Here is a 27,778-nt window from a genome sequence, read left to right as displayed (position 1 = left end):
TGTAAAATTACAGAAAGATTTTATAGGAGTTCTTCTATAAATCTTTCTGTAATTTTAAATAACTTGAACATTATTGTGATTTATCTACTACTTAATTACTTTGGTGAAGTATATTTACGATAGAGGTCTTTATCTGTTGGGAAACCTGTAAAACCTATTAATATACATGTATATTAATAGGTTTTACATTTAACTGCAGTTAAATGTAAAAACTATTAATATACATGTATTTTTTTTTTCTTTTTTCTTTTTTTGTGTCCCGTTTGGATCTTTAGCCATCAGAATTGTTGTCTTAAGGCCAAGAAAGATGCCAAGCGGATTTATTTTACCAAGTGGATCATCATGGCCTTGCCATATTGGTCCATTTGATTGACCTTTATTATAATTATGAATTTATTTTATTTTCAGTTCCTACAAACGGGACAGACATGACTGGGGGATAGGACAGGGAGAAAGAATGAAAGAAAGAGTCCAGTAGATGGAGCCGTCGCGCTACGCTTTTGACTGACTTTACACATTTGTTAAGTTAGAGAAAGAGTGCTAAATTAAAGCCGGAAACCCAAAAGAGAACTATTTTTGTTTTGTCGTACTTCACTCTTTCATAATTTATATTCACGGTAGTTATTATCCTGCTTAAATTCGCGAATTAGAAAAAAACTGCATATCTAAAAATAAGGCACACAATTGATGCCCTCGTTCATGTGCGAAATGTGGCAGGATATTTGCCATGGTCATTTTTATTTTGAAAATTGCGACAGGAAGTCGTGCTGTACATCATCTCTGACTCGACGCCGGTCTCTTCACACTGTCCACAGTCAGTCGTATCGCGGACACAGAAGCGCTGGATTCAAGTGCTTGACCCTGTTGTCCGTGGCTCTGACAGCGTCAGTTCTTCCAGGTAAGGAAAACAAAAAATAAAATATTCATTTGCTGATGATTGTAGCTGTTCGAAAGTGTGCAACTAGTGTTTCCTTGTTCGTCTTTTTTTGGAGCGAGTCGGATTGTTGATGTGGCAACTTAATGTATTCATGCTTGGTAACACAAAGCTACGCTTTAACATAATAACTTGCCCTTTTTCCAGCGCTTTGAAGCAACAGGTATAGACGAATAAAGTGAAAGGAAGTCGAGTCACAGTAACCCTGATAACACTGGCAACAGTACTGTATTGTCCATAAAGCTGTCAGTCAGCGGGACTGCTGAGGCAACATGAAAGATTAATGAACGCCAGCTAGCTAAATGTTAGCTAACTAGTTAACTAACGCTAACAGACCCTTCTGTCCCGCATCTCTCAAGTACTTCCGTTTTTTTTCTGTTAGTTAAAGCGTGACTCTAGATAACTCAGTGTTATTTTACTCCTTTATTTTGGATTCTTTGAGTTCCACGTGAAAGCATTGTGCAAAGTAGCACCCCGTTAACTTAAAATAGGCCTCCCTTGTTCATTAAAAAAAAAAAAGATAACAAGCATATGGATTAAATCAGAGGCGGAGGCAGGCATTTGATACACCCGGGGTTTAGCCCTAAAGGGTAGTATGCATGTGGGATGGGGGGGGGTTAGAAATGGCTGAAAGATTTTTTTGAGTTTTGTTAAAAAAAGAATGACTTTATATAGCGAAAAATATATATCACATATGCAGGACACCTTAAACTAGGTTTTTAACTAGGCAGCAAGGCAGAACAGAATCAGGGCTGTATCAAGACACGTGGACTAAACCCCAATTCAACCAGACTTAATCAAGACAGAACCAGAATCAGAACTAGATGATAGTAGCACTAAAAATCATCATAGAGCTGCACTACACTTATTTTTTAATTGTACCAAAGTACGCTATTTAGAAAAGTTTATATAATTATTTAGCCTTGTTGTGCAAACAAGTCTGCATAACTTAATAAATACAGAATTTGAAAAAATAACAAACCTAAAAAGAAACACTAGGTATGAGATACACGAGTACCTATGATACGGTGATACTTTTGGTAAACAACCATTTGACTAACATGTGTTTCTCACCTGCTCTTGTTCCATCTGCTCTGTCCTCATTCTCTCTCCCTTTCCCTCTCTGTTCCTCTCTCTCCCTCTTTGTGCTGACAATCAAGCCAAACACCAACATAATCAAATATACAGTTGAAACCAGATATTTACATACTCTTCAGATAAAATCACAAACACTTTTTTAACTGTAACATCAAATCAGACTAAATGTTTATTTTTTTTAGATTGATAAATATAAAAAACATATTTGTTAACTTTCTATCTGTATTTCTTAATTATAAATGGCACCAAATTGTATTCAAAATTGAGCCACACTTATGGAGCTCCACAATTCTTTTCCTGGTGTTTTGGTTTCCCATTTTAAAGAAACGGGCTCTGTGTTTTGCCTTATATGCATCCACAGCTGTGCCACCAATTTACTCACATGGACTCTACTAACCTATCAGAAGCTTCTTCAGCTCAGAACAGAATCGTCTGGAGTTTTCTTATTAATTAACAATAAACTTAGTGTATATGTACTCCTAAATTTGATGAAAGTGATAAAAATAGACAGCTCGGTCTCTTTATTCTGACATTTAAGTAATTCAAAAGATATTTCAATATTTAGGGGGGCAGCACGGTGGTTAGCACTGTTGCCGCACAGCAAGAAGGTCCTGAGTTCAATTCCAACATCAGGCCGGGGTCTTTCTGTGTGGAGTTTGCATGTTCTCCCCGTGTTTGCGTGGGTTCCCTCCGGGTACGCCGGCTTCCTCCCACCGTCCAAAGACATGCAGCTTGAGGGGATAGGTTAATTGGAAAATCCAAATTGCCATTGTGTGAATGTGCGAGTGAATGTGAGTGCGAATGGTTGTCTGTCCCTGTGTGTTGGCCCTGCGACAGACTGGCGACCTGTCCAGGGTGTACCCCGCCTCTCGCCCTATGACAGCTGGGATAGGCTCCAGCGCCCCCCGCGACCCTGAAAAGGATAAGCGGAAGCGAATGGATGGATGGATGGATGGATTTCAATATTTATTTACATAAAACAAAACAAGTTTACTCTAAATTAATGTTGTACAGTGAAAAAATGTTTTTGTGTTTTCAATAAAGTGTATGTAAATATCTGGTTTCAACTGTGAATATACTGCTGTGTATTGAAATTCCTCTTGTTTTGCATAGAAATATACTGAACAACATACAAAGCATAATATATAAAATAACATCTACCTGAGTTTTTTCTTTGAAAGAAGCCCCTTATGCCCATTCTCGTATATCAGTGCATTACTGAAACAGATTTATTTAGCCATGGAGGGAAACAACTGAAACTATGAAATAAACACATGTAAGCTAAGACTCTCTAAAGAAACAGCATTGTTGTTGTTCGGCTTTTCATTTCGCCATTTGTTGATTCACTTGAAGAGCAAGAAACGTAATATGGGTTAAGTGATCCATTTCTTTTGTGATACACTGTCATATTGACATTATTTGTACAGTATGAATGATTTGCTTTGGTATCTTCAGTTCTCCTCTGTTTGCCTGGCTGCGCTTCTCCAACAGCACACTCGCAGGCAGCAGCTCCCCCCGCCCCCTCGCTCAGTGTCTGAGCTCGGATCATACCAATATTAGGGGGGATTTACGCACAGTCGTAAATTCCCACAGTGTGCACTATGTGCTTCGAATATTGTGTGTAGTTTTTGTTTTATACAGTTATCAGCCAGGCATCTAACTATGAAAAAATCACACCCCAAAAGACCCCGGGCTTCTGAAAAAACAACCCGGGCTTAACATAAGTGTATGTATGCCGAAACATCCGGTACCCCCCCCCCCCAACCCTAAAATGCAGTCATACTTCTGTTTTTAAGACCACCTAACAAAGGGTCGATTCCAGGAAACCTTTAGGTGGGCTCAGCCTCTGATCATAATGCCCATGCGTAAAAGTGCCTTGCAGTAATATTAATTGAATATCCTGTTTGCAAAGGTAGTCGACCATTTTTAAATTTGCAAACCGTAATTTAGGTGGTTACACATTACAGTCTTGCCTTAAAACAGTCTCATTAGTTGAATGACGTGTTGCAGTTTTTAAGTATAATTCAGAATGAATAATCACAGATTTCAGTATAATACATTGGCTTTATGGTGGACTCTTTAGTTATTGAACCCAGGGCAAAGGATCAGCTATGTTTACCAGACACCGTTTCAGTCTCCTAACCACATGCAGTAGAGGTAGTCCACCAAATCGTCAAGAATTTAAAGCAGCATTACTCCATACTGACTGATCCATATTCATTTACAGCAAAATTCAAACTGAATAAAGGCTGCTGCTGGCCAGTGACATGTAACATCCATTTGACTTGAAGTCACCTGGAACTGTAGCTGTGCTGTAAACAAATAATGAAGCCAAGTGTGACCAGAATAAGAACAGCAATCTTCAATATGCTGAAATAATAAAGTACACAAGCTCGCTGGCTGGTAACTAGCAATAAGCCAGAGGACTGATGGCTTGGGAGGCTCATTAATATAACTCATCACTAGCTTAATATTCATTAAGCAATTTAGAGAGCAAATATGCATAAGCATATTTCCTTCGGGATTAATAAAGTATTCTGATTCTGATTCATACACTTTCTAAGTGACAATGATGCCCTGCATTTGCAAACCAATTTGCACTTTTGCTCTGTTTCAGGCAAAGTGTAAATCTGCACCACTGATTTGTGCGATGAAATTTTGTCTTTTTTTTCTGCTGCAGCAACCAAAGTCTGATTTATTAATGACAAACCAGCACTAGATGCATCATGACATCAAGAACGCTGGACAGTTAAATGTGTTTTCATTCTGTCACATCTCCAGTCGATGAGTTGAAAAATGATCACATTAGATGACGATTTCAGAAAAGTGTCTTAGTACTACATCTATGTGACAGACAAATGTGGTTGTCTGGTGTAAATTCACATCAAGCGAGTGGACGTGGTGTTTTCAGCGCCTGCACACGCTGTCCAGTTAGCCCGAACCGCTTGGAGTATTTCCAGCAGAGACAACACATCTGATGCACGCTCAAATTGATTCTCCTGAAACAGTCCGGAGCTTGTGCCAGAATGGCTCAGCTGTGCTTTCGTGAGGTGTCCATTCATCAGCATTTGTTTCATATGGGCAAATGTATTATATCAGTGAACTTCATGACATAAAGGGTTGAAAACCTTTATCTGCTGATATGTTTGAAATATTTGAAATGTTGTGAAGCACAAGGAGAAACAAGTTTATTGCATGAAACTTTCAGGGGTGTCAGGCAAAGGTAAAGATACTGTTTGACATGGATTCCCTGGCTCTGTGTCCAGACTGCAGGGTATTGGACTTGGTCTGGATGGCTGATGGACAGGGGCGCAGCAGACCAATCACATGATCAAATGACAAGATGCTGGCTCGTAACCGCTTCCTCCTCCTGGTGGTGGTAGGTGGAGCAGCGCTGGCCATCCTCAGCCTGAGCCTCCAGTTCTGTAAGTACGGTGTGTTTGAAGTGTGATGTCCGATTTTTAAAGATCATTCATGTAATGAGTGAAGTGAGTGATTTGTTTTTTTTGGAGGGGTCGGGATCATGGACCATTTATTTTATTTTTTATTTTGAACTCTTGTTGCTATTAAAGAAACACTGAGGTATAAACTAGTGTGTTTTTTCTGCTATTTCCTCTTAAGTTGCTTCTGTTATTTTTTTCTTCTGCTTGTGGTTTTGTCTTCACACATGCATATCCTGTCATTGCTGTCCCATTCAGGAGACCCCATTTGTATCTAAACAAAGCAGAATCCCCCATTGACTGTCTATTAATAACCAGCAGCACCAGTGGCCCTCTGTCGATACTCTGTCGCCCTCACATCTGCTGTGGAATGTCTAGGTGAACTCAATTGTGTCTTTTCTCAATCAAGTCATTGTTCAGCATCCCCTTCAGGTATTGTCTAGATAGCATATCCCGGCCGGCCGCAGTGAATGCAAGGAAACCACCGCTCTGTAAAAGGAGACAAGCTTGCCCCGCTCTGGATGTGATTTGCAAGTCGTGCTGGTGAGAAAGGGAATATTGCTGCTTGATGAAGCAGATGGGGTGTGGTGAACAAATTGCAAAGCTGTTTTGCGCTGGCTTCATGAATACCCCCGAAGCAGCACAAGTGTTAATAGCGACCGCAAGCTTGTGTCTGGACGAGCGTATAGGATTAGACTGCCATAAATCACACTCACAGGATTATGCTGGTATTTTGGACTTTAAAATCTCCTGAGCTGTCCTTCATCAGCTGTTTTAACATTTTGTCCTCGTATAAAAAAAAAAAGGTAAAGTGTAAGATCGGGTGCTGAAATGACTGCATTTACTGCTCCTTTATTATTCCTCATATTTTGCCTTGAATGACACAAATTTGGAGTTTAATCTTTTGGAAAATAATGCAAGAGCAAGCTGGCTGTGACTCTTGCTCATCTAGTTATTGCACTTTGGGACCTTAAATCCAGACTGTTTTTCTCTGGCTCTCTCCCCTTCTCGCACATAATAAGAAGTGGTTGAGCATGTTGGAGGAAGCTGCTGTGTAAGTTAATATTAGTGCCATGCTATCAGTCTCATGCTTGTCTCCTAGACTGCAATTTTCTTGTTTGTAAAAGTGCCAGATACCCCTCTATAACTCAGTGTATTTAAAAATGTTATAAAGTGGAGATGGACTAATATATCAGCCAATATCAGCTTTGTTGACTGTGTGTTAGCAAATGATATGACATTTAGTGTTTAGCTGAATATTTTTATAATAAGATAAGATAAGACTTTATTGATCCCACAACGGGGAAATTTTTGCATCACCCCAGCTCAGGTACAGATATATGAAGGAAATACAAAAATACAATTAAGTACAATCAATGAAAAAAAGTAAGATAATACACTATATACAATGGTAGCATACACAGTATGTGATTATGGATATAGTTGGAAATATGGAAGACATAAACTATATAGCTTGGAAGGTCATGGAAGGTCCATTATGCATGAAGTGGTGACCGTGGATGTTCACAGTGTCCAGTGACTTATGACATCGTGATTGAGGAGTTATAGAGTCTAACTGCTGTTGGGATGAATGATCTGTGAAAGCGCTCCTTCCTGCAGCGAGGGTGTTTCAGTCTCTGACTAAAGGAGCTGCTCAGCCCACTCACATACTCATGCAGTGGGTGATGTGGGTTGTTCATGATGGATGTCAGCTTTACTAACATCCTCCCCTCACCAACCACCTCCACAGACTCCAGGGGACATCCCAGCACAGAGCTAGACCTCCGCACCAGTTTGTCAATCCTGCTCCTGTCCCTGTCCGTGCATCCACTCCCCCAGCAGGCCACTGCATAGAAAAGGGCAGATGCTACCACAGTGTCATAGAATGTCCTTAACAGAGTCCTGCAGACTCCGAAGGACCTCAGTCTCCTCAGCAGGTGGAGTCGACTCTGGCCCTTCTTATACAGGACGTCTGTATTTGTAGTCCAGTCCAGTTTATTGTTGAGGTGAACACCCAGGTGCTTATAAGAGTCCACTATCTCAATGTCTTTCCCTTGGATGTTCACCGGTGTTGTAGGGGGTGACTTCCTCCTGAAGTCTATGATCCTTTGTCTTGCCGGTGTTGATTTGGGTCATTTCATTTTGGTCATAATGGTCATTTCATTTTGTTTTCCCACAAAAAACAGTAGAAAACAAAAATAAACAAGCAAAAAGACACTTTTTTTTTCTTTTTAAAGGTACAGTGAATAATTTGCTGAGGTTCTTTGATAGACAAAAAGAATGTTGTAAGTATAAATATACATTGATTAATGTGTCTTCCAACAAACTGATGCATTCTTATTAACTTAGAATTATTCTATTGAAAATATATAGGAGCGGTCACCAGTTTGTGGAAACCACCATGTTGCTCGACCATCTGGAATACAGTAACTCAGTTGGATATCAAAGTTCCCCCTAATCTGGTTTTATTTATGTAGTTAGAGACCGGGCACATGCATAATACGCCTTTTAATTAATTCAAAGGTTTAATATTTGTACATGTATAATTTTCTCATCATGTCTTTCTCCATGTCCTCATCATCTGCCGCCTCCACTGCTTTCTCTCCTTCCTCATGTCCAATTCATCCTCTCCACCTCAAGCTTCATGTCTTGAACTGAACTCAGAACTCTTAACACATGAAAACATGCATCAACATGCTTGCTTATTTTGTCATAATTACATACGGTCAGCAGATTAGACATGTGGCCCTCCTGTCTCCGGACGCCTGACAACAAGCCAGCTAAACAACAATAACAACTGCTTATAGGCTAACATGACGCCAGCTAATATTAGGCTTGAGTGTCCTAAAATCACACGTATCTTCTGATAAACAGTTTGACCACATTCTCACATCGTATGATACTTTATGCACCAAGTGTAACTAAGATTTTACACAGTGTACATTTAATATTGGGATCAGCTCAGAATTTCACATTCATGGCATCCTCATTACTTGATATCGTCCTTTTCATTAACAGTATTAAATTCTCTGGTTTCTTAGCAAAGAGAGAGTTCTTGTGGCTTATCAGGACTTGTATTTCAGTGTGGGATTGGAGATTTGACCCACAATTCAGTCAGTCAATGCAGGCAATTCCTACACCCAGCTACATTGATCTAATAATGTTCAGCCCAACGTTACCCCCCTACTGGTGCAGAACAGCTGGCCAGAAGCAGTGCAGAGGTAAATCGACATTCGTCCTGGACAACACTTGGCACACATGAGTATCAGGTCTCTGCTTTTTGATACATTCTTGCTACCTTCAAAGATCTGAACATGAAGGAATACAAACATGGACTCACTGGAGGAGTCTCACTGAAGGTCAAGTCAGCAACTTAAATCCACAAGCTCCTCAGATAGCTAACTAGAACTATTAAGATCAATCAGCAGTCTAAAGTATGTCAGGCTAACTGGTTTACCAGCATATCCATGGCTTAGTCTTATAGCAGTCAAATGAATGGTTGAATTTGTAAACTATACAGTGCTATGGTGCTTGTGCAGATGTGCCAGATTACCGGGAAAGAACAAAGCATGCCATGGAGACCAGAGGAAAGACAACCACCAAGACAAAGATAGACAAAGCACAAATTACAGCAGCGCTGTAGTTGGGAGGAGTGCAGCAAAACACAGTCTGGAAAAAAAGACCTGTAGTTAAGCTCACAAGTAGCAATCCTCCCAAGACCACTGTTTATGTTTAAAACTGCCCTCACAAACCTTTTTTTGATCAGTAATACTGCTGAAGAAAAGCTGCTGTCATCATTTATTCATCACAAATAGAAAAAGAATTGAGCCATTATCCAGAAAAAGCATGGTACGAAAGCATGAGGGATTTTCTCCTCATGTTTAATAGATGGTCAGCTTCTGTTTTTGTTCCACTTTTCTGCTATTGCTCGGTTCATCTGCTCCAGTGCTGCTCTTCCTTCTTACCCCCAGCCTGCTTTTAAGAAAAAGCCCATCCTTATTTTTATTGTTGTTTGTTGATCATTACGGTGAGAGACAGAGTCACTGAGGATTATTGATAGTGGAGTAAATGAGCCTGTCTGGCTCCAGACTACCTCAAATTAAAAAAACCAATACATGCTTTAGAGCTCGGCAGGCAAAGGTAGGGGAAGGGACTGACAGGGAACTCCCAGAGGACGGTGATGACAGTGTTCTGGGGCACTCCAGAGAACTCAGAGTAATCTATTTTGAGATGTAAGCAGCGAAAGTAAAGGTGATGCAGAACTTTGTGAGAGTCAAGCACTTCTAGAGTGTCAGATTCTGTGAGAGAGGACTGCCATGGGAGGATATAAAAGAAGAAGAAAGGCAGGTTGTCTGTGAGGTTTACACAACGATAAAAGAAAGTCCCATAAGTATACCCTTCAAACAAAGTGCTGTTTGGACGGATCAAAAAAGACTGAAAGCTTCTTTTCAGTGTTTTAACAGGCATGGGCATCACTTGACTTTTTTTTTTTTTTTACTTTGGAAATGATAATCTACCAATGAGTGTCCTTAAGTGTTTAATAGGCATACCTCCAAGCACATGTCAAATTCCTCTCTCCACATTTCTCACATTCCTTCCCTTGCAGTCACTACCAGCGACAGTGATGGTGTCTGAGCAAAATCTGGATATGCTTTTGAGCTACCAGTACATGCAGTGAAAATGCTATGGAAAAAAAAATCTTGTGGAAGGGATTGTACTCAACGGCCCACTTGGCTTTCTGAACATTTCTGAACAGCTGATTCTACTCTATAATTTCTGTGGCCATTGAAGTTCCACTTAAGAAACCACGCCTTCATCCAGCGTCTATAATTAAAGCATTGTCTATCTTTTTGTTCTTTTTATATTTATTCTCCAAATAATTATTTTCCAGCCCAAATGTGCAACAAGAATCGTGTCATTTCAGTCCATTTCCAGAGTTGCTGGAGCAGAGCTCACCAAAGCGGAAAACCGTGAACTATGACTCCATCGTTCATGAGTCTTAGTGTGGTTTTCAACACCATCAATCTTGGTATCCTCTTAGCTGGAAACCATCTGGAACGTATGTGGTCTGGCTCTCGTTTAGAAATGTTAGAACTGCTAGTCTACATCTTTATTATTTAAGGTTAAATATGGTGAGGCTCAAGGCTCTGTTCGTGGTCTTCTGTTTTTCTTGCACTATATAAAAGCGTTGCCCTTTTGCTATGGTAACCTGCTGATCATCATTCCCTTCCCTGAAAAGGAAAACAGAACAAATAGAGTGGAAGTCATGGCTGTATGAATACAGTTGCATTACTTTTGTGGTGTAAGAAAAGCTGTGCAAACAAGTAAAAGTCTTTCTTCTGCTGGAAATCATAATTGAAATGCAACCCCCCCCCAAAAAAAACAAAAAACAAAACAAACATCAGTAATGGAGTCAGTAATTGTACATTACTAACAGCAGCATCTGTAAAGCTGGCACTTTTATTAGTAGACCAAAGACAGCTGTTAGCAACATTGTCATTTTTATTATCATGTAAAGAAGCTGCCCATAGTTTCTCTTCACCTGCTATTTTTGCACACATTTTATGAATGAAGCCTGTATAGCGATACCATCTCTGTGATATCACATTCACGTTACACTATGACTGAACACAATGCAGCTAAAGTCTCGGACCATATCATTTGCATCCACATGATGATATCTTACAGTACGGGCATCTCTGAAGACACACATTCCACACTTTTCTTCTACTTATTCTAGACACAGTTCTGTTATTGGTTTACAATAAATGACGCCCTACAGAGCTGAAAAATGAAGCTAACGCAGAAGAAAAAATAAAAGCAAGTTAACAGACTGGTATATGAAACATTTTGGCCTCTTTGAATAGTTTTCCCTTTTATAACAGCTTGTTCACCTGCCCTTTATATTCATTATTGTCAATTGGTTATAGGCTTTCAACATGTATTCTAAAGAAGTCATCGGACATGACCACAAGGTGCGTAACTGAACGTATCTATAGACGTCTGGGGGCATATAGACGCTGACTTTTTATGCCAAAGTACAAAAATTGTTACAGCAAAAGTCACTCTATCTTAGAGTGTATCCTACCCAAGTGTCCAAAACACCCAGCATTGGTAGACCGTGGACAGAGTAGGCATCATCCCTCTGTAGCAGGAATGTCAAACTGCTTTTACGTTACCCACTTTAATCTTAAGTGGGTCAGCCCAGTGAAACTTCCCTTTCTGTCATTCTACAGAGGTTTCTCTGCAATTTAATCCTAGTGATGTGTTAATATAACATAGTAGTATATACGTGTTATAAAATATAGACTGAAAAAACAGGAACTTTTATGTCATTTAATTGTTTATTAATTACTTTGGTGTAGTATGGTCATCTGAGCCTCCTTCACATTTTTCAAAGCAGTCCAGTCTTGTCAGGCCAATTCTGGCCCCCAGGCCTTACGTTTGACTCCCCTCTTCTATAGGCTGTTAAATACCCCAATTCTTTCATCTTTGGGCTGAAGGAAGAACAACACTCGGTGTCTAAATACTCAATCAACAATCTCTTTATTCCATACAACACTTTGAGCATAAAGCGTCCGAACAGGAGGGTCCGCCAGATCTTGAAATGTCTGACAGTTTCTCACATTCTTATAGCTTCAGCCTCCCTCCAAAGTCATAAAACCTAAACATCCACATTCTTTCTCTCTCAGTGAGCCTAAGTTATGACCATGGCTTCCTGTGTAGTATGTTCTGTTCTTTTCTAATCAGACAAATAAGGCCATTATTCTCTGAAAACAGTATTTCTTATAAATCAGCAGTGTAATGCATCATAAAACAATGCAATTCATTCACAATAAATCAGCAGTCTAACGTAATACAAATCGGTCTAATAAATCTAATAGTTGTCACCTTCTTCTAAGTCAAGAGTTAAATGCAACGTAAAACTACATAACGATTTCACAATCTTTAATTAGGGGTATAATGTGGCATAAGATAATATAATAATCTCACAAGGCTCAACTGAGACTAGCCTTTACTGATAGTAAGAGCCCATCAAATACAGGTGTTGCTCTTAAAAAACATTCATTACATTGGGTGGATAGAAAATACGGAACATACGGATGTGGTGTTTGTGAGTGTTTGCTGTGGGGCTGTTTAGTCGCTTGAAGTAAAACAGGCTGATGTATTTTGATGAGATTGGATTTCAGAGTAAGAGTCAGCTTGCTGCAAATGCATGACAAACAACATTTAGACGGGTATTGAAAATATGACTTTAGAGAAGATGTTCAGCCTTTCCTGCCAACATTTCGATGCTATTACTCATCCTCAACAAAACAGCTCAAAATACTGCAGAGCACGATACGAATAGACCTAGTGTAGTATAGATATGCATTAAAGACAAATTGTGGTGCGGCCTACATTTTTAATGCAAAGCTATTCAACTGTCAAGCATACTAAATTAAATGGCTTCACTAATTATTAAAGTGGCCTGTTGTAGACTAACTGTCTGCACTGTTCAGACATATTAGCTGGAATATAGATTGAGAATATTCCCTCACTCTATCCATCAGCTTTCTCTAGTGCTTACTTTATGCCAGGATGTATGAGCTGAAATGCATCCCAGCATGCATTTTGCCAAATGCAGGCTTCTGGAACGGTGCCAGTCTGTCATAGGCGTAACACACTGACAGACTACCACGCTTTACATTACCTGTGTGTTTCATATGGTTTATGACCTGTGGGGCTTTTTGCCCATGTGGTGTTGTTTGTTTGGCCCAGCGTTAACACACTTAGTCAAGCAAGGAAGAGTAAAAATTGCCACAGGTGCTGCAGTTATTGTCCTGTGAAGTCAAAGTAGTCCAATCTCAGTGAGTAGTATAGATTACATGTGAGTTTTATCATAAATTGTAAATACAGAAAAATCAGAGTCTTGTGCATGCATAGCCTAATTTTTTTTCTGGTAAATCTTTTAACCATACAGATTCATTTAGAGCTTTTGAACTGTGACGGTCATGCAAATCATCAGTGTGGTTCAGTTGCTAGGACATGGCAGCTGTGCATGGCATGATAATGGCATAACCTAAGTACAAAACTAAGCTGATTAGGTTGTTGGTATTGATGTTTAATATAGATGCTGTAGACATGGACATGCATTTTGTCCTGCAGCCCTGAACTCTTTCTAGGACTTGGATGACAGAGCTGGATGTAAGAGATCAAATGAGGTATCCTGATGATTTTGATAATTGGCCTTGGGGTCTTGCATCCCCAAGGCCAGCTAAACCAGACCGTAGGTGGAGTAGAAACCCAACACTCATATTTGCATTTAACGATGATTTAGCATTTCCATGTTTTCTGTTTGTTTTCTCCAGATGGTTCAGTTTCCACTAACATTTATATAATAATTCTAACCAAAGAGCTGCTTTGCCACCCTAATGACAAAATAAATCCGACCAGATACCGGGTATTAAAAGACTCAGATCTATATCGGGGGCAATCAGGAGCTTATGGGTGCTTTTGCTGTAACACTGACCATTAGTGATTAATGAAATGCGAACCACGAGGATGTTAATCTGTTTCGTCCCTGTGGATTGTTTGTAAAGCCCCATAGCGCTGCCTCCTCCAGCTGTGAATGATTTCATTCTTCATGAGCTTTTCTGTCACGAGTTGTTCCATTCACGTTCACTAGACATAAGGTGAGGATGCAACAAGTCCTGGCTGCCTCCAGCTGCTCATTATGTCTGTACTATGAGTCAATATTTGCTCCATCTTTTCCACTGGGCTTTGGTTACAGCAGTGCTGACAGTACAGTGTGCTCTCAAATTGGGTACTATAAGTGGGCACCCACCTTCTTGATTTGAGGCCAAGCCACATTCTCTGAGTATCTTTATACTTCCATAATCACAGCGGTGCTCTACTTGACACAGATGTGTTTGTGTGCATTTCTGAGGCAGAGCTGCCTGTTTGCCTTGAGGTAAAAATCAGGCTGCGTGTTTATAATGATGGCCTCACACATACTCAGAGGTGGGAGAATTAACAGGGCAGACTGTTTAGCTTTGAGTTTGTGAGTCAGGATGCGTGTATGTTTGCATGCTGTCACCTTTGCTGAAAACACTCAGGTAGCCCTCTTCTCAGGTCTGACGGAGGTGGAAGGATACTTGGAAGGCATGTTAATCGAGCCACATTTAGCATGTCTGCATGAATTTGTTGTGTCCCGTGTGCATAATGCTCTGTTTGCCGTTTCTGTGTATGCACGTGACAGTGTCGGGCAGGGAGTAACAAAAGCCCCATTGTGGAGGCAACTGTGACTGAACTGGCCTCCAAACGTTTGGTTTGTCCAGGCAGACTGTGTGTGTGTGTGTGTGTGTGTGTGTGTGTGTGTGTGTGTGTGTGTGTGTGTGTGTGTTGCTGGGAGGTGGTGGTGGTGGTGGTGGGGGGTAGCAGTGTATGGGGCACAGTGAGTGGAGGAGGACAAGTTATGGTAATGAATGAGCTCCAGTGTGTGCAGTCAGACCTCGAGCTACTGAACGGTCGTCAAAATGCTCTCCACTCGTGTCGCTGAGCTTGTCGTTTTTCTCATTTGTGGTGAGTTTATGTCCAAATTCAAAACTTTTCATGAAGACTTTCATTTTTTATTTACCAAGACAAAGACATCAGGCTTTGTCTTGGTAAATAACTGTTCTTAGATGTTCTTGCTTGTTCTATGTTCTAAAAGTCTACCAGCTTTTCTAGTATTTGTGTACTACAATTCTTAGACGAGGATTATCATGACAAACCTGTTAAGAAGCATTGACAAACACCTGTGACAGGTTGTGCTTTACGTACATCAGCTGCACAGATTGTGTGTGATAATATTGTTGTGCTGCTGAGGGAGATGTGACATATGGCTCCATTCAGCTACTTTTACTAAAAGCAGAGCTGTTTGTCTCACTTTTTAAATATTTATTGAGTGAACTATTGTGTTTTCCTTTTGATAATATTTACTTCTAAACCTAACTGAGTGGAAAACTCATAATGCACATGCACCAAAGTAAAACAGAAAAAAAGGGATTTAAAAGATACTGATGTTGCGAGTCAGTTTGTTCTAAAACCAAGGATCCTAAAAGCAAAAGCTCATGCGCTTTAAAAACAGCAGCCAAAGCTCACATTTGAATAGCTGGAAGCAGCAACAGTCTGGGTCTTTCCAATTGATAAATGCCTTTAAAGGATTATTTAAATCGGGTTAAGGTAATAGGCAAGATTTAATTTTGCACATATGCACAATGGTTACATTGATGGGCCATGAGGATATTTAATGTCCTTTCAGAGCGGGACATTAGAAAGTATGGAGTCTTTCACAGACAGCTCACAATGCATGCGACAGTTAAACAAATGGAAAACACGATCCTTGGAGCAAAACTGCAAGGCAGTTCATTTGTGTAGTACATTTCAATAAAGTGGAAATTCAGAGGGCTTTCTCAGGGTTTAAAGGCATTATGGTAAAATATAAAGCAGGCATAAGGCAATCTGAAGTTACTGTATAAAAAAGGTGTAAATACTAGTGTGAAGTACAAACAGAAGTAAATATTTGAGCAAACTGTACGGTCTTGATGAGCCCCGCTGGAGACACGGCGCTGTGTAACATTATTTACACTCTGTTGTTGTTTTCAGTCATTTCACTCTGAGAAATGAAAACTCATTAGGTCTTTTATGATGAGGCAGACAGTGGGCCTCTCTTTTTCTTCTCTGCAGCAGGATGTAATGTTTACACAGTTGACTTGCCAGCCTGGATTGTGTGTGTGTGTGTGTGTGTGTGTGTGTGGGTTCAGCCTCTTTTTCTTCAGGGTTGGATCCATTTAAATGATCCTTCCAGTTCCCACTGCCGCTCCACTCTCTTTGGACCATTTCTCCTCGGGTTCACAGGTCAGCCAGTGCCTAGGCAACACTGTGGTGGCAGTGAGGGGGTTTTAGGATACAGAGCTGTTGACATGGAGATGAACTGAGATGGAAATGGTTTTCTCAGATGTCTGTGTCTTGCTACTCCATTATTTTGTGGTTTTACTTTTCTCCTCTATTTACCATTAGATGAAAACCTTTTGAAACTCGTGCTGCCAGGTTTTAGACTCCATCTTATTATTATTACTATTATAAGAAGGTACCATGATGGCACCATGTTCAGCACTATATATTTCCCTGTCAGCTGGCAGGACCAGGTTACTGTTGTGAGCATAATTGATATCATAAAGTTGGCTTTACAACATCCTGCAGGGACCCACGTAAGCTACTGCCAAAAATAGAATCCAGTTTTATGGAAAACACTTTAAATGTTGTACACAGATTAATGAAATAGTAAAGTCCCATGTTGATCCCTGGGCAGAAGACAAAACAGTACTATTTAGAGTTCTAAGCCAGTGAAGCTGCTCACTATGATGCTTTAGATTGATGTTTTTCAGTTTTCCTAATTCTTTCATTTCTCTTTCTACCTTTACTTTTAACTTCATATATATATATATACATAAAAAACATATATACTGTATTTCTACCTGTTCTCATGCCACTTTGTTTCTCCACAGTGAACCTGATCCCCACCACACCGATAGTGGAGGAGCGCCCTTTCCATGCTGCGGATGGAGGTATCGGGGTGGCTGTGGGGAAGAGCAGAAAGCGAGTGTTCCCACAGCCTCACACCCAGGAGCCCAACCCCATATTTGAGGCTTATGGGTACTGCAACATTCCCAACCGCACTGAACAGGCCTGGGAGGGTGAGACCTGCACAGTGACACAAAATCTGATTTAAGCAAAATCTGAAAAAAACCTTAATGCTGTGTGTGATTGTGAGTTTGGTTATGTGAGAGACATATTGTTGAGGCCGGCTCTCTCTTTGCACGAGTCAGAAGCAGATTTGATGGACAGCACAAAAAATGCTTAATTTAGTAATAATGTCAGCTTTAGTGTGTCAGGGCACGAGGGATGTGTTAATTTTGGAGACGTCACTTCTCCTGGACTGCATCATCTGTAATGCTGCAGCTCCATCTCACTACAGCACAGCTCTGTTTCTAGCCTGAGGCAATTATACAAATATCCTGCACTGTTTGAGATGAGTTACACAAGCAACCACTAATTCACTGCGTGGTAGTTTCTCTCACCGGAGGAAAATAAATCACGTTCATCATTTAGATTTATTAGACCACCTGTCATAAGAACAAGAAATAATAAATAATCATATATTTTTTTTAGACCGTTTCAGACACTGGACAATAAATCACTAAATACTGATTTTCCTGTTTGGCTATGCAAGTAAATAAGTGTCATTTTGCATCTTAATCAAAAATTAATGTTCTTTTTTATATTTTTCTTTTTTCCACACATACTTGTGGATCAACCATTACGGAAACATAAAACGTATTTTTGCTACTTGTGTTGATTTATAGCATCTGTGGCATAAAGCTAGATTTGACAGACACTGTGCATCCAAAGTTATTAACATGCGCAGTGGTGTTTTTTTTGTTTTAAGGTGGTGAAATGTTCCCAAGGACACACACTCATTTCCCTGCATCTCCTATCTTCTGATTTGACTTTTAAATAACTCACTTACACTCACAGTCATACACTCACAGACAGTGCTCCAATTTCTTTGATGTGTCTCGTGTTGCTGCCAACTCCAGCCTTAGTTGATGCCCCGAGCAGAGCACTTTTGCTTCAAATTGTCTCAAATCTTGTGATATTTTTTGTATAGTGCACTATATGCTAACTATCTCTGCCTTCCATTTGGTACTAGGTTAAAACAGTGAATTTATGAGAACTTTAAAACTGAAAATATTTCTCCCTTGTGTGTCAGAATGAGTACATGTTGGACTATGTAACAAAAACAACAGTGATAGTTGGGGAAACAGCTCTGTGGAGATTGCCAGAAACTCTACGGGAGATAATTCGATGTACTTGTCGCTAAGAGTCACACTTTGTAAAGTGATTGAATTGTTGATAGAAAGAAATGAACATACCTGCTCTAATTTCTTATCATCATATGCCTGCTACATCCTAATCTAACCACAGTCTTGATGCTTGGATAAGTAATCTGATATCTGCTAACAAAAGGGAGAATAATGGAGAATAATGGTGCCTTTTTCCACCGCATGCATTGGAAAATTGCTGAAGATGGTCTCCTCTGACAGGTCACAGTCCTGCTGACTACAAGCTGCTGTCTGTCCATGTGATGATTCGCCATGGTGATCGCTATCCGCTTTATTCCATTCCCAGGACCAAGCGACCCGCCATTGACTGCACCCTGTCCACTAGCAGGTACACTCACGTTTCCCATTAGATGAACAAATACAACCTGCAGCATTTTTTATTAATCACATTCTTATTCTAACATGATGCTACAATAAACCTCAAGAAATGTTTTCTGGACTGATCTAAAAGTGTAGCGGAAGCTGATTAGTGTGGTGTTTTACTCTTTTAACAGAAGGGCAAGAGCATGAGTGGCATAACTAAAGTGTTACAGTGGTTTCTACAGTGTGAAAATGAAGGCTTTGTGCCCACTGTTTTAATTAAACCAGATTGGAGAATAGTGCTTCCTTAGCAGTAATCTCCCAGCTATGAACTCTGGCCCCCTTTGTCTAATGGTTGGCAGGAAGACCTGATGGGAAGTGGGTGAGAGTGAGACACCAATTACTGAACCAGGCTTTGATATCCTCCTACAAAAACTGCTGGCTAGATAACAGCTGTCAGAAAATGAGCTCAATGAGAAAGCAGCTTTAGATTTTTTTTTTGTGTGATGTTCAAGAGCCTCCCAGCAATTAATTTGCATCACAGTTGGTAAATCAGGACCTGTATAAGCATTAAACATATGAATACCCCAGACAGTCGCTTGGTTTTCCAGCGATTGCAGGCGGCAGGACAGAAACTCCCTATAGAAATGCGTGGAAGCACACACACACGCACACACACACACACACACACGCAGAAATTAATATTGTTATCTTCCTTTATTCATTATGCTCCATTCTCCAGACTTTACAGTGCGTCTGCTCTTCCCGGCTCTGCAGCTCAGTCAAGAGGGGGCTAGACAAGGCTTCCTGATAGGAAGTTATTAAAAGCCAGCTTGCCCCTGTGCTTGAGCTTCAGAAGAGGTCTGCTTCTGTGTGGTTGTGTTCACTTCAGTTATTGCAAATGCACGTTGCTATGGCAGTTTTTCTTGTTATTCGGTCAGATGGGTTTTGTGCACTCACACTCTGTGGGATTTTGGACCATATGGTCAATAAATTCTCTGTGACCGGTCGTGTGTTTGGGCTGTGTACCTGGCTTCAGATTCAGTCACTTCTTAACTTAATTCTGCACCAAGCTTTAAAGCAGCAACATCAGCTCTGCACATCTGGACAGTGCAGTCCACATGCCAATCTCTCAGGCTGAAACAAAGGGTTGCATTTCAGATTAGTTAGTTGCAGCTGATATGCAATGAACATTTGATTATTAAATATAAAGCGTCGCTCTGGTTTAGGCGGTTTATGATCAAGTACCTGCAGGAATAGAATAGAATAGAATAGAATAGAATGCCTTTATTGTGACTATACGGTTGTACAATGAGATACAGAATAACAGCGTTCCCATCAGGCGGAGTGGCAATTTGTTTTTAGTGCTTATTACTGAATATTGACTTTCAAAGATTTTTGTTTTGTCTTTAATAAAGTAGTTCTCTACTTGGATTGTATTTTTACCACATAAATTCATTCACAAAGATATGTAGATCCACATATATGAGCCAATGTTTGTTATTTGATTATATATTTGTGTCTAAAGTGAAATTTAAAATGAGTAAAGAAGAGATGGAGGAAACACCTTCCACCAGGTTATTGGAGTTTGTTCTTCAGAGGCAGGACTTCCCTGTTGGCAACTCTACAAAATCAACAACCAGCTGATCTAAGCAGAGTCGGGCAGAGCATAAACAGTAATCCATGACTAGTTGTGACAGAAAAGTAAAAATATATTTAAAAAGCACTGTCACATCATCTTAGTAATATGGCCATGCCCATAGCAAAGCTAGCATATAGCAGCAGATTTTGGATTTGATGCGTTGTCTTGTTGTTTGGTGTTGAACTGCCTTCACTGTGGAAGAATTTAGTGTTATTTGTATTCAAGACTCAACTTGCTAAATATCTTATGTTGCACCACTACCCTAACTTCCGTTCATTGTTAGTCCAACCGTCTGCAGTGGTACAGTACACAGTGACCATGGTGCTACACATGACATATAACAGACAGTCAACACAGGACTACATAAAGTGCAATGTTCAAAAATTGCAAAAAAACCCCCAAAGATGGTGCAACACCAGACAGAACAGAGCGATACAGACACAAGACAGTGCAGTCACAACAGTGTAATTAGAAATGTGCAAAAGACTGCGTATTGTGTAAAAAGTCTCAATACTCAGTCTTGTACTATAATACTACTACCAACACAGAAGTGTCCCATTATCTTCGTGTTTATCGGTCTGAGAGCATCCCCACTCTTCTTGTTTTGCTGCTGACCAACTGGTCCTGACTAATCCTGACTCTTCCCGTCTCATTACATCACGTCACATTCTCCCTGCTGGCTGCAGTGCTGTGCGTTTTGCTGTTTTGAGGCCCTCTGTATCATTCAGTTACACCCCTCTGAGTGGATCTCTCTTGATTTTTCTCCACCTCCACCGTCTTGGATTGCAGATGGTTAGTCCTTCTGATCTTGTGAGCTGCTGTGAGCTGCACGACCACTCTAAGCAGGAGGACGACTGGTTCTTTGCTACGGAATCATCAAAGCTACTTTGCAAATGCATGTTCACAGAGGAGCAACTAAAAAGCAGAAAAAGCTTCATGCACACATGTATACATACCAGCAGACTGAGATAGAAGCTCTTTAAATGTAAAGTTATGTACAGAGAAGCCTGCACAAAACTGCCTGGTTCTTATCTTCGCCCAGTGTGATATAGCAGCCAGTGACAACACTTTACAGGCCCAGGAACAACTTCTTATGGATGCAGTGCTTCTCTCTTATGTTCATAATTCCACGGTGCCGCTCAGGCTGCCCAGGAACACCACAGAATATGATAAAGTCCAGCATGTGAAACCTGATAAGCTGAGAATGGACAGGTTTCCTAACCATGCTGAGTTTGCTGATAACAACCCTTTGATTGAGAGTGGGCATTATTTAAAAGGTCTAGACACTAAAATGCTACAATAATATGAGTTTCCTCAGTTTTATTTATGCAGGATTAGTTTGTGGGGAAATAGCTCATTCTGTGCAAAGTTCAGCATTATAAGGGGCATTTTAATGCTTATATATATTTAGCTGAACCATCAACTTGCTCTTCTGTCGCCACACATTTTGCATCTCCCCGTTAATATTCTGTGTAAACACTCACCTCTTTTCATTTTTGGCTGTAACTAAATGACCATCATGACAGTGTGTTTCATTTTTGATGGCCATGTTTTCAGTGTCAGTCCTCAGTCTATTTAGTCCCAACTGAAATATCTCATCTGTTAAAGATTTATGAATAAATACTCCATCCATCCATTTGCTTATCCTTTTCAGGGTCGCGGGGTGCGCTGGAGCCTATCCCAGCTGTCTTAGGGCCAGAGGCGGGGTACAGGTTGCCAGTCTGTCGCAGGGCTAACACGTAGACACAGAAAACCATTCGCACTCATAGTCACGCTAACATTTTCTCACGTTTACAACGTGGTTTAAATTAAAACCACGTTGTAAACATGACATTTTTATGGCTGAATTTTGGCATTTTTAACCTAAGAGGTCATGGGGATGATCCACTTGTGAAGCAAACTTCAGCTTTGTTTCAAGGGGGGTTGGACACTTCCTTGTTGGCTTCGGTCCCAAACATTGCTGCTTGCTTGGTCACCACTTCAAAATTCTTTTCAGGTGTAGATCTCAGAAAGATTCATAACCTAGCTGAAATGCATTTGTCTTGCTTTGGTGAGTCTGTTGTATGTCTTGGTTTATTCTGGTAATAACATAGGTAGTTCTGTTTTTATTTAGACCAGCATGTAATTACAGGGATCTCAACTAGCATATGCCCTGGGCAGGATCCTTACAGAGAGCTCAGCAGTGTGTGTCCTTGTGTGTGTGCGCCTCTGTGTGTGTACCCTGGCACCAGCTTGTCGACCCACTGTCTCCGTCTGTGGTTAACTGAGCTCTTTCATCGGGGAACATCTCTTCTCTTCTTCTTCTGCTTTTTCTTCTTCTACCAATGCAGTCTTTGTCCAGGTTTTTGTCTCCCTGAACCAGTCATCCGATTTGCTTTCATCCCAGCTTTGACCACACCATCTCATTCCCTTTTTTATTTACCCCACCCCCTCCACTCATGCTACCTCTTCTTTCCTCATCTCTCCATCCCTTCCTCCCGCCACACTAATCTTTCCCCCCATCCCATTCAGTGATAATAATCCCTGCTTAATGTAATTGGGCTGTGTAATCTTTGGTTAGCAACAATCAGCCTAATAGACAGCCTGGCTGGCTCTTTGTCTGCACTAGTGTCCCCATCCGCTGACATCCAGTCTCCCAGTGTAGCCAATTAAAATGTGAATTGTCTCAAACTCCCTAAAGCAAAGTCATCAGTTGATGGCACCGAACTGGAGCACTTGTGGGCACTGAATAGCACATATTCAGTGTCGTTTAAGGGAGTATTAACTTGTGATAATGCAGAGAAAGGTTTGGTTAAATGGTGACAACAGCTGCTGATGCAGCATGATAGGAAAAGGCAATAATGATTAAAAAACTAAGAGTTTAGTGCTGTGAAGCCTTTGTTTTGGCATAAAAAGCACAAACTACCCATTGTCATCATGCAATTGTCCTTTGTAATGTAGCTGCTAGCTGTAGAGCTGCGTCACAACAATCACAGGCATGATTTAAGGGTAATGACGGCTCTGTGTGCGTGTTGTTTTTTTGTTTTTTTCTAAAACGGCTCATTCCCGAACCAGTATGTAATCACTATGGAAACTGTGTATGTGCGCATGACCCGTTTTAATCTGAGTGAGCTGAACTGCAGCTCCCTCAGATTTGTTATATTGAACTGTAATCTTCAATCATCTCTAATCTACTACAACTTGGATTGCTCCTCTCGCTGTCCTCATCCCTACGTGTTTGTGCGTGCTTGTATGCGTGCTCGAGTGGGTGTTAGGCTTTGTGCGTGTGTACATGTGTGCATTTCTCCCAAGGCAACAAATTCTTTCATCTTTTTATATCTCCATTTCCCGTATTGCCTCCCACACATATTGAACAGTGCTGCTGCTGCAGAGCAGTGTTGTGCTGGAGAGACACCTGGTGGTGAATGTGGGGAGTGGCACCACATGCTGCGACTGATGATTATTTTCATTACAGGTTATCTTATCAGCTTTGTTAAGATTTCTAAGATGGCAAATGACAATTTCATAATTTTTTCATACCCCAGTGTGATGTTATAAGATTATGTACATTGTATAATACAAAAACATCCTCACATTTTGGAAGCGCGCTGTACATTTTATTTATTTATTTATTTTTTAAATATAATGCAAACATAATACTGGCAAGGCAGTGAGAAGGGCCTGGTTTGAATCCACCATCCTTTCTGTGTGGAGTTTGCATTTGTTCCCCGTTTCTGAGTGGGCTCTCTCCGGGTACTCTAGGTTCCTAACATGCAGTTAGTGGGGTTAGGTGTGAATGTGAGTGTGAATGGTTGTCTGTCTCTCTGTTGGCCCTGTGTGGGAGTCTGTCCATGGTGTGGATCTGACTTGAATAAGTGTAAGAGGATGGATAATACTAGCAGGCTTCATAAAAATTACTGCAAAGCCTCAATACATAGACTTAAGTGATGCATTGGCTTGCTGTTTTAGCTTTACTGCACACCAAGAAGGTCCATGGTCTGAATTCACTGGCCCTCTGGGACCATCTGTGTGGAGTCTGCATGTTCTCCTTATGGCAGCTTTGGTTCTCTCCGGTCCACAGGGAGACTCCCACAGTCCAAAGACGCGTTAGGTTAACTGGTGATTCTAAATTAGCCGTAGATGTGTGTTGGTCCTGTGGTAGACTGGCAACCTGTCCAGAGTGTACTTAACTTTTTGTCCCATGACACCTGAGGGAGACCCTGTGACTGTGAATTTGATAAAGAGAACAATGATGGATGTTTCAGCTTTACGAGTGTTTCATGTTTTGAGGGGGAAAAAGCATTATTATATTAATACCTTTCTTTAGTTATTGTATTATTCCTACTAATTTATTAACCTTGAGGATTTTATAAACAATTCATTATGTAAGTCAGATTTTCCATTAAGATTTAAAAGGGAGTATTTGTATTAGTTTTTATGCATTTAAAATCTTTTTGAGTGGACAACAAACATAAGCAGGATTAAAATGAGCAAGCATCATGTTAGCAAAAAGGTTAGACACTCAGGGGTCACACAGCTGCCTGCCAATGGTTAAAGCTGAAATATGAACAGGAAGTTCTGTTGAAAGGTTAGAAGCAGTTTAGAGAGTTAATGTTTGCCTTTGCAATGCTGCGTTATATGGTGTAATGACATGAGCTAAAGGTTATTCCATGTGTGGATCTACTGGATGACTTTTTTTTTTTAAAGCAGCTTTAGTAAGAAAACGCTGAGTAAATGTTTAAGATTGAGCACAGTTTAATTAATCTGTCCTCACAAATATTGCTGTACACATTTGCTTGGTAAGTGGAAGGTTGTTGGTTCAGTTCCAGCTGGAGACACAAATCCCCTGTGGGGCTGTGTCAGGAAGGGCATCCAAACATGCAGCACTGCCCACTGTGGCGACCCCTTGTGGCAGCAGCCGAAAGTACCTATAAACAGAACTATTTGAAACAATTAATCGCATTCAAATACTCTGTTTGTCACCCTTTACTGAACTTGATTCGGGTATTGTGTAGAGTTGCTGAGAATGAAGCTCTGCTTGGTTATTTAGATGTTACATTGAAGTCACTTATGATTGAAAATATTATGATTAGTTTGAAATATTGTAATTGGACTTTTTAAGTCATTTTAAATGATTTAAACTCATTTATCATCATTTGTCAACTGTGACACTTCTGATCAATTTAACGATGTCTTTAAGATCAAAAAGCTGATCTCCGTTCAGAAACAAAGAGCAGCTTTTAAACTGTCACGTATTTCAGCTGTGTGGGGAAACCACATCCACCTGAGCAGCAACGGAGGCTTAAGTCTGTGTTATGTGAACATGAGACCATGGATTACATCTTTAACTCCTCTTGTCTTTTCTACTAACCCTCAGGAAACCCTCCCACCCCCTGCTGGACCCCTTCATCCATCACATGGGCCTGGGGGGTCGCGGCCACTGGGAGTCACCTCTGGGCTCGGTTCCTCGTCTGCCCAGCCACAGTGCCTGTGAGATGGGAGAACTCACGCAGACAGGTGACAAGAGCAGTTGAACCGAACTCTTACAGACATTGTTATGTGTTGAGTACTCACATAATTTATTCTACATCATTCATGCCACGTTTCATTTTCCCATCGTTGTCCAGGTGTGGTGCAGCACCTTCGCAATGGGCAGCTCCTCCACCACGCCTACAAACAACACAGTCTCTTCCCTTCTGATTGGGCGCCCCGTCAGATCTGGGTGGAGACCACAGGGAAGAGTCGCACTCTTCAGAGCGGGCTGGCCTTCCTCTACGGTTTCCTTCCGGACTTTGATTGGACGAAGCTGACCGTGCGTCACCAGTGGAGCACGCTGTTCTGCAGCTCGGCCTGCGACTGCCCTGCCAGGAACAGGTACCTGGAGGAGGAGCAGAGGAGGCAGTATCAGCTCAGAGCGGCCGATACTGAACTGGAGAGAACTTACATGGATATGGCACGAACTTTGGGTCTTCCCACTCGGCAGCTCCGAGCTGCAAACCCCATAGACTCCCTGCTGTGCCACCTGTGCCATGGCCTTTCGTTCCCATGTGTTCCCATAGGGGATAGTGGCGCCGGCGGATGCCTGACTATGGAACAGTTTGCCGTGATCCGACGGCAGCAGCTGGACGATGAGGTGCACCGGAGGAGAGCGGGGCTGTACCACAAATACGCCATCCTGGCGATGTATCCCTACCTCAACCGAACCGCCGCCAAGATGGAGCGGATCGCTAAGAGCATCGAGGCTGGTCGTGAGCCTCGTTCCGGGGGCGAGGAGGTCTTCACTCTCTCTTCAGCCCATGATGTCACAGTGGCTCCATTGCTAAGTGCCCTGGGTCTCGAAGAAGCCCGGTTCCCAAGGTTTGCAGCAAGAATTGTCTTTGAACTGTGGAAAAGTCCCTCGATGATACAAGGCCAAGTAAAAAAGAGAGGTGGAAAAGGTGAGAAGTCAAAGGCCAAATACGGCGAAACATTCATCCGGGTGCTGTACAACGGCGAGGACGTGACATTTCATACCTCCTTCTGTCGCCCACACGACCGCCACGTCAGCCAGCCTCTCTGCCCTCTGAAAAATTTCCTGTCTTTTGTTAGGAGAGACATGTTCAGCGTTGTCAATGCCACCTCCTACAAGGAGGCCTGCTACAGGCGCCCTGGTTGACCGACTGAGAGGAGGGCGACTGAGTAAAGCTTGATGGCAGATGGTTGTACTTTCATTTAGAATGTTTTTGAAGACGGTGTACTCTTACTCTGCTCGTAGTGTCTCCACATTTTATAACATAGTCCTTTTACATTTCTGAGCATGAAGTGTGACACAATCACACACAACATGACCTTCACTTTATAACCTTTCTACAAGCGTACGATCATTTTATAAAGATCTGTTCTCGACTCTATCTGTACAACACAAACAATTCAAGGGAAGTTGAACAGCACTCAGCCACTTTATTCCAACATTCCATGACAACTTGAAACTGCAACATTTCATTATTTCCAAATGCCTGTAAGAAAGAGGAATATTGAAGCTGGAAATACTATGATGGGAATATTTTGTGTATAATAATGTATTTCAGTCAAAACTTTGGGCCAGTTTGAGCTGTAGAACTCAAGATGACCAAGTTTTGTTTTAACATTTAATCTTTGCAGCAGGCTTTGTTTTTAGCAGTAACATTCTCACACGTTGCCGTGTGTCTTTTTATTCTTGGCTTCATTCAAATTGTTTGCGATACTCTAATAGTGACAGTTTGGTGCTATTAGTAATCACGCCCCTCTTCTCATTTTGGTCTTTCTACTGAGTCTAATAAACGTTTTTCCGAACAGACGTACGTTACTGTAAAACAGTAAAATAAATGCCGTCATGTTTTAATGCTCTGTTCTTAGTGTTTTTTTTTTTTTCAGCTATGACCCATTTGGTTTGGATTTTAAATACTGAATAAACAAATAAAAGCTGTTTCTAATCTTA

The 27,778-nt window shown here is 41.0% G+C and overlaps 1 protein-coding gene across 2 annotated transcripts; it reads left to right on the top strand.

Moving 5' to 3' along the window:
- The first annotated feature begins 776 nt into the window (after positions 1 to 776).
- On the top strand, positions 777 to 27,778 carry pxylp1 (2-phosphoxylose phosphatase 1). 2 transcript variants are annotated; one of them, XM_085479227.1, is made up of 6 exons: positions 777 to 898; positions 5,299 to 5,457; positions 17,004 to 17,192; positions 18,603 to 18,729; positions 25,700 to 25,839; positions 25,950 to 27,778. In XM_085479227.1, the coding sequence occupies exons 2-6, from the start codon at positions 5,376 to 5,378 to the stop codon at positions 26,975 to 26,977; spliced, it is 1,566 nt and encodes a 521-aa protein (XP_085335353.1). In that variant the 5' UTR covers positions 777 to 898; positions 5,299 to 5,375; the 3' UTR covers positions 26,978 to 27,778. The 2 variants fall into 2 exon arrangements, with proteins under 2 accessions (XP_085335353.1, XP_085335354.1); XM_085479228.1 differs by lacking the exons at positions 777 to 898; positions 5,299 to 5,457 and adding an exon at positions 14,942 to 15,036.

Source organism: Copadichromis virginalis, linkage group LG14 (genome assembly GCF_057382275.1).
Source record: "Copadichromis virginalis isolate Kocher_CV1m ecotype Utaka linkage group LG14, C_Virginalis_male_GT1.1, whole genome shotgun sequence".
Lineage (NCBI taxonomy): Eukaryota > Metazoa > Chordata > Actinopteri > Cichliformes > Cichlidae > Copadichromis > Copadichromis virginalis.
Note: the sequence above shows the minus strand (reverse complement) of the source record. Positions and strands in the feature narration are given on the sequence as shown.